We start from the raw sequence: 8,181 nt of genomic DNA on the forward strand, positions 1-8,181 counted from the left end.
TACAGGCTCATAGCTGTCAGCTAGAAATTGAATTGATCAAACAGCACTTATGGTTTTTAGACCAGCTGACTTAGGGCTAACTCAATCCAAGAGCAGCTTGAGCAAACGGCATGTGGCTGCTTATGCCCGTCCCTGCTGTCAAACTCAGATGGGTTTGATGCTTAATGCCACATCCATTTTCTTCAGATCTCTTCTGCAGATCCTCTTCCCATTTCTGTCCTGTATGATGCCGAGTCCTTCAGAGCTTTTGATTTATTTGCAGAACTTGGGGTGGGGGCTTCCAACTTTTTCAACATTCAACAATGGTCATACTACACCACTATTTTTTTCCTACACTTCTGCTGTATCCTTTTATTCACATTTTTCCTTTCTCATATCTGCCACGCCCAGTGAAGGCTGGAAATGGGAGCATTATTGTATTTTACAGCATTCAAATATATATAAACAGTGTGCATTTCAACTAAACACTGAAATGATTCATATCATCAGCTCAGTTTCTTTTAGAATGCAAACTTCTGGAAACAGTACTAGTATTGTGTTCAAATGAGATAGAGGTCAGTGTTCCAACTGCATGATCCAGAGAGGTTATTCCTCCGTTACCCTCGTTCAGGGCACAATACAACACATACAAAAAAACCAACACTTTAAAACACAAGGTGTTAGTATACTAAACACAGAATCTCTTTTACTCTTCAAAAGAAGCTCCCACTTATATGCTTTCTATGCCAGAAATTAAAAGAATAAGGTTCATGGCCTTTAAAAATTATATTTTAAAAGAGCAATCAAATCAAAGCCAGATGTTTAGACAACTGAAAGCATTTGCTCCATAGACAAACAAGAACACGTGTTTCATGTAGGTGGTTTATTGTAAGAATTTACATATGTTTCTGGGGCTTTACCACTTCTTCACAAAATAGCAAAGCAGTCTCATTAACACAGACACCGGTAAGTTAAACCATCTGCTCAGAAGAACTCTTCTTCACCTGTAAGGCAAAGTGAATCAAATTAAAATCCTTCAATTAATTCTTTTTTAAACTCATCTCCTCCAATCTAAATGCTTTATCAACTCATTCATCTCCCTTACTCCCCGCTCCCCTCAAATTCTCTATATCAATTCTGTTTTTCCTTGGAGCTTTGAATGTGCTTATTTTGCTAAGGAACCCTCCTCAGGTACACTGTGTTACAGACATTTTTAAGTCATAGCACAGCATTACAAGGCACTATAGAAAAAAATAAACTGTAATTTCAAATGAATCCAATAACCCATCAATTAAAAAGAAACATAGAAAACTGTCAAATATTGATGTATGCTATTATGGGCATAGTTTGTTTAAAATAATTGATGCTTAACCTCTTAGATTCAAACTCGCAATGGGCAGTTTCTCAGCTGTCTGGGAGCAGAAATTTGTCTGAACAGCATCACTGAACTCTGACTTCCTTGTTTAAGACTCCGTTTAGAAACCCTCCATTTTAAATGCAATCTATTCCATAACTTTACCTCTTGGATTTGGCTGAACCTCTTTTGTCGATTAATCCCTGGTTATGGTATTATGAGAAAAAAACAGAACAAGCAGGTTAGCAAGCAACTCATGCAAATTAAGGCAGAACTATGCAAGTATTCATAACTGCAAATGTATTGTGAGGAGCACAATACAGCACGTAATAGCAATAGGGGATGTATTCCAGACACTGTAACCATACAGGGTATTATCACATGTATTTGCACCTTTGAGTACACCACAAGTTTTTCAACTGTTAGCTGTAATACACATTGGCTACATGCAGTTACAAAGTGTGGTCTAAGCCCACACATTTTGTAACCTGCCGTACACACAGTTGCAGAACTTCATTCTCAGGGAAACAAGCAATATATTCAACTTTAACATTTATGATACACAGTTGGCATCAACAGACTCTAGAAATTCCCTCTTCTTTCCAACCCCTCCCCCAAACTTCTGAACACACAAGGCTGGTTTATGCAAAGGTATTTCAGTCACCTGAGTTCCTCTGCTGTACTATAGCAATGCGCTGGGCTGCTTGAGGCAGACAGTACGAAAAAAAACATGTAGCAGGGGCAACGGGGAAACCAATTCAAAACCCAAAATGAGGAAACATCCTCTGCTCAGGCAAGGATGTGTGTTGAAGCTAAAAATCTATTTTACCAGCTTTTGAAGCGTATCTAGCCATAAAAGACTGTCAAGCTTCACATTTGTTAGTAGAACTGCCACAAGCTGAAAAAACTTGGGAGTCATGCCATGGGCTGTTTTCCCTTTGGTTCTGGAAGTTACACGCCTTGACCTTCCCCGTTAACCTGACTGAAGCTGGATGCAAGCACGACATGACTTTGGAAAAACTCCTCTTTCATGTTTATACGGGTACTCACAGAGCAGCAGCACCAGAGATGATCTCAATAAGCTCCTTGGTAATGACGGCTTGACGGGTACGGTTGAATGTCAAGGTCAATTTGTCGATCATCTCAGCTAGAATAAATTAAGGTGGGAATTTAAGCATGTAAGTATTCAAATACAGGAAAAGTTGAATGAACAGAATACCAAATATTCTTGTAAATCCACGGGGATGATCAAGAGTCTCACTGCACTTTTCAGTTTCCCCTACAGGTAATACAACTCATAGCCAATCTAGAAACTAGATAATTTGGCTCGAGGCAACTGAACTAAACACCTAAAGAACAGGTGACAGACTAATAAATACCACAGTACCATTATCACTTATTTTAACATAAAACCAAATAGTGTATGCTTAAGTTAGATTTCCCTGTAAATACCAGCAATATTTCCTTCTAAGTTACTACTGTTATGGCAAATGGAGCCTGATTTTTTAAATTCTTTTTTCCTTTTAATGGAGACTGTACCACCACTTTCAAGATAAAGAGGTCAGCAGAGACCTATACTTACAGTTCCAGGTAGTCCTACTGCATATCACATCAGCTTCATTCAGCTTCCAGTAAGCTTTATGCAACACTACTTTCTTGAGACTGAAGTCTTATCACCATGCCCCGCTAAATGTTATTGGCACTCTCCCACTAACAACAACTGCAACTCACTGCAGTGCACTCAATTTGGACATCGCCCAAGGAATACTTGCATATTCTCAACTTTCTGCATGACAGGTGGTAAAATATTTAACCTGTTTCAGTTTCCCCACCTTTAAATTGATGCATTACTAGTTACATCAGTCCTACAAATAGATACAGGTTTATAAAATAAATATGGAAATCCTCAGGCCTGCCACCAGGTTAGTTGAATATTTCATGTTCTTATTTAAAAAAACATTAAGTTTGCTTTCAGTCACCTAGTCTTGTTTTCTAGAAAATTGACAGCAATCTTTCTTTCCAGGGACAAAATGAGGTTCACATGTTCCAAAAAAAGCAACAGTAGAATTAGCTCACACAAAATGTTGTAATTAAGAGAGAAGCTGGTTCACTTCTGATCATTTTGGAAGCAAAAAATTGCGAAAAGGGAGGTCAGTAGTTGAAGTCCTGGATAACCCAGGCAGCAGACTCACATGCGTTTTTGCTTGCGTTGTCCATGGCGGTCATCCTAGCACTCTGCTCACTGGTGGTGGACTCCTTCAGGGAGTAGTACAGAATATTTGCGAGTGTAAATTCCTGGTAGTTTCTCAGCACATCAGCATCAATGTCATCGTAGATACTTAGGCTTTCTGTAAAATATGGAAGAGTGGATTCAGAGAAACCCAAGCTGTACTACTTTTAACAAAACACCACAATATCATGTGGAAAACGTGTCGTACGAAAGCTTGTTTCCACTTAAGGCAACGTGGAGGGATTTTCTCCTTGTACTATGTCTACTTTCATAACATAAATTAACCAGCAAGATTACATATTTGGTGTTTTTAATTAAGTTTAATCACTGGCAAGCCAGATTCTAACAAGGGCCAAAGTATCAGTGGTGTATTATGTTTAATCTTCCCGCACAATGCTGCACAAACATTTTGGGGTGTTTCTACTGAATAGCGCAAAACCACTCAATGCCAAAAACACTGGAACCAAGGGTTTTGCATATGCAATTCTTGCTTGAGAGAAAAGTCTCAAACCAAAATTAGTACAACATTTCTTTTTCACCTTCCTCCCCACAGCCGTTGGATTTGTCAGCCTTGGAATGCCAAGAGAAAACAAAATTTTAAACTTATGATACAGTCACCTTAATACAATGACCTAACATTTTATTTGCAAAATCTCTGCAAAGATACTTTCTATCCCTTGACATACCTGGTGGTTTCCAGTTTGCTACTTACCAGCACCAGCAACTGTTTCAAACGAGAAGATTGGTTTTTCATCAGTTTTGTAGGAGATGACAGACCTATATAAAAAAAGCATAACAGGCTTTGGCTGAAGAGCCTCAACTGAGCATTTAATATCAACTTCTAAGAGACAACTTCTAATTCCTCAAAGTTTTGTGATACTCCTGACGAAGAGATATCAAATACCTGAAAAATATAACGATGCACTGACTGGAAATAGAACAGCACGAGCTATACAAGTAAAAAGAGAACTCCAACCATAGCTATTATAAAAAAAAAGGAACGACCAAACCACGAAATCAGGTCTTCACAAACAATAACAAACCGCACTGAATCTTCTAAACTGAACATGCCAATTCACAGTTTTCACATTTTATTTCACTGGACCAACACCCTATTTGGAAGTCTTTCACCCAAGATCTTTCCAGTGCAGCTTCAGTTTAACCTTACCTGAACCGATTGAAGATGACAGAGCCTTCATCAAATTCGTACCCAGAGTTTAGCAACTCTGAAGCAATGATTGAAGCATCTCCAAAGCTAGGAGGTCTCCGGCCCACTTCTTTGAATGTCATCAGGAAGTAATTGCTGTGTGTCCTGCAGTAACAAAAATCTGTGTCAGAACCAAGCTGGTGCTCTAGCAAACAACTACCTAGCACCAAGAGGCAAGGAATGACACTAACTTACTAGTGTTAGGAACCAAGTATCCTACTGAATTAGGGTCTGGGAGAAATTTTGCTTCCCTCCCCCAGTTAAATTATGATTATAATTTAACTAGAGCTTCATGATGAGCAGACACTTGCAACAGGGTTCATGTTGCTACCTTGCATTTTTGGAACAAATCTGAAATGTCATGCATCAGTTTTTTAAGACAGTGGTCAAATCCAAGTGATCAAAACCCATTTTAGCCCATCAGCAATTTTCTTTTATCTAAAGGAACTTGTATTTAGCACAGTTAAATAAAATGCAATTAGCTGTGAATGCCACACAGCTTTGAGCAGTTTTACAATTTTAAAATTTCTACAACAGGAAAAAGAAAAACAACTCCAACCCCTCTCCTTTATTTTTTTTATTTTTTTTATTTTTTTTTTTTTTACCTCTGAAGTAGGCCTCTAATCTTGTCGCCTACACCAACCACCATAACTTCTTTCCCCGCATTTGAGAGGTTGGTAATCTGATTCTTCAAGGTTTTAGCAATAGATGTATGGATAGCACCACACAGACCTCTGTCAGAGGACACACCAATAAGCAGGTGCTTCTTCTTGTCCTCGGGTGCCTTAATTTCTGCTTTCTCATACAGAGCTGAAAACAAAAAAAAGGAAATAAGTAAGTTATTCAAAAGTGCCAGGAAGCAAATAGGTCCCATCAAAACATCTTTGACTAATTTCAGTTAAAATCACTTGTAAAGGAATTCCACATCACAGCCAGGTGAATTCTACCTCCCTTACAATCATTCCAAGTTTGCACATGATCTGACCAGGTGACAAAGAAGCAATTCAAAGCCACCTGCACCTCTGCATCAGTGAATTTCAACTAAATAATGACACCGATTGCAAGTCCAGTGTCCAAGAAGCACGTGCAGTTCAAGAGTTTCCAGTAAGGTTTGGCAGTACCTTTAAGTATTAGACCTGATGCTACCGGAGGTACAACACTATTTCATTAACAGGAAGAAGGAGGCCAAAAAATCTGAGTGATGTTGCTTTTATGACTAATAAAGTAAATTATACAACCACACAAAGTTAAAAAATAATTCAGTTATCAGAATGAATTTCACAGTACAACTCTTAAACATATCTTTCCATAAATTACTTATAAAGGAATACTCCAGGTAACGGTGGCTTAGGGATACAAATTCGTTTGGAAAAAAAATCTACAAAAAGGTTAAAAGTCTAGGAATTTAAAAGTGTAGGCATTTAATCAACATCCTAAAAGCTTCCCTCTTCTATTCCCAAATTGAAGTGCAAAAGCCTTCTCTCACCCAGTGCTCCTGTTCCATATATTCTAGCAGGCTTCAGCTCCCTCTCAGCTCTTGCGTATTTTGCTGCAGAAACCATCTTCATGGACTTTGTGATTTTCTGAATGTTCTTGATGGACTTCAAACGCCGGGTAACTAGAAGGTTAACGGATGAAGGTCAAAACTAGTTAACACGGGGCACAATGACATTGAAAACAAGCAATAAAATGCTATCAAGAGCTATTCAGAAGTCATTCCCCGCGTTCCTCAAAGAAGAAAAAAATAAACTACACCCAAATAAACCTCACAAAAGGTATGCCCTGTGTGTTTGTACCAAGACAGCATACACAGCAAACCACCTAATACAAATGCATTTTTACAGCAGTTAGTTTTGCACCCTAGACATAAATTTAGTATTTACCCCAACATAAGATTTACTTACTACTCTTTCCTTCCATTTTTACCTGTTTCTCAAACACCTAATTTGAGGAATATTGCCAGCTTTTCTGGGATGACAGGGCACAAATCCAGACCTAATACTATAAAGAGACAGAATAGCTTCCCTCCTCTGTTTAGATTGTGGCAATGAGATTCATAAAGATATTGATGTGAAAAGGAAACAAAACAGGTGTCCTAAGAACAAGTCCAAGACCAAGCCCCTGTATAAAAACCTGTAATAGCTTAAAGAAGCATTATCAAAGCAGAAACGTTCAGACCACCTTTTATTCCCCAATGTGGGACAATAAACATAACAAAATAAGCTCTGTTCACTTAAAGATTAACAAAAGCCTGTTTTAAAAGATTTGACAAAGTTACTCTTAAGACTTGTTTGAATAAGATTATGCTGGTTTGCTTATACGGCACCTGAATTAGTTCTAGCAATGTTTTAAGCGGTGACTTTCCTGAAGGACACATGGTTCATGTAAGTTCAATGAGGCTCACATATCATTGTTGTGGTCTACCACAATGACTTTATCCAACAGATACCAACTGAAATTATCATCTAACAAAGGGCCTTCCTGCAACATTTTTCCCTCCGAAAAGCAGGCCAAAGCAGCACTTACTGTCTTTCAGAGTTGCCATATTCCTGACTTGGCCCCTGAAAACGAAAGTGGGAGAAATTAGGGCAGTTCATTACAACACCTGTCAAAGACAGGTCCGTTTATGAGAGGCGGAAATTTAAGAACAGTTATTTTTCAAAAAACACCCCTCAGCAGGGACACATCTCTCCAAACCTTCCACATTTCTTCCATGTTCCCTTCTTTAGATATATCACTTAATAGATTATCCACTACCTTAGCTAACAGCGTAAGGCAGCCAAGGCCCAAAGCGCAGGGCACCAGAAGGGCACAACCTCCAAAACATCTCACGTTTTTCTTCTTAAATACTTAAAGCCAGGAAAAGCAAAGAGGAACCAGACTGTGACAAACACCCTCCTGGCCCTGTCCATCCCCTCACCCTGCACCACCAGCCGCCTGCCCGTGAAGAGCAGAGCCCTGAGACCCCTTCCTTGCCCCATCGTTCCCCTCACAGCTCCCCCTGCTCCTTCGCCCCCTCAGAGCTCCCCTCAGCCCCATTGCCCCCTCACAGCTCCCCCCCGACCCCTCACAGCTCCCCCCAGACCCCTCACAGCTCCCCCCAGACCCCTCACAGCTCCCCCCAGACCCCTCACAGCTCCCCCCCCGACCCCATCTCCTCCTCACAGCTCCCCCCCAGCCCTTCCCGTTACCATGCCGGCTGGTAAAGCCCGACGGCAGCGCCCCGGCACAACATGGCGGCGGTGGCGGTGACAGCGGCAGCGGCGGCGGCGGCGGCAGCGCCCGGGGCCAAGATGGCGGCGGCTCCCCCCCCAGCCCCGCTGAAGGTCAGCGCCGCCGCACCGCGCACGCGCGCAGGGCTCAAGGAAGGCGACTTCCGGCAGCACCTCGGTGACTTCCGGTGTGCCCCTC

General features: G+C 40.7%; 1 protein-coding gene across 2 annotated transcripts; it reads right to left on the reverse strand.

Moving 5' to 3' along the window:
• Positions 1–847: 847 nt before the first annotated feature.
• Positions 848–8,120, reverse strand: ATP5F1C (ATP synthase F1 subunit gamma; the record flags this gene model as incomplete). Of its 2 annotated transcripts, XM_084289746.1 has the most annotated exons (9): positions 7,962–8,120; positions 7,297–7,331; positions 6,257–6,388; positions 5,376–5,580; positions 4,732–4,875; positions 4,276–4,340; positions 3,526–3,681; positions 2,384–2,480; positions 848–983 (listed from the first exon to the last, which is right to left on the reverse strand). In XM_084289746.1, the coding sequence occupies exons 1-9, from the start codon at positions 8,003–8,005 to the stop codon at positions 980–982; spliced, it is 882 nt and encodes a 293-aa protein (XP_084145872.1). In that variant the 5' UTR covers positions 8,006–8,120. The 2 variants fall into 2 exon arrangements, with proteins under 2 accessions (XP_084145872.1, XP_084145873.1); XM_084289747.1 differs by lacking the exon at positions 848–983 and having other exon boundaries at positions 2,380–2,480.
• Positions 8,121–8,181: the final 61 nt, after the last annotated feature.

Source organism: Netta rufina (genome assembly GCF_964035555.1).
Source record: "Netta rufina genome assembly, chromosome: 1".
Classification (NCBI taxonomy): Eukaryota; Metazoa; Chordata; class Aves; order Anseriformes; family Anatidae; genus Netta; species Netta rufina.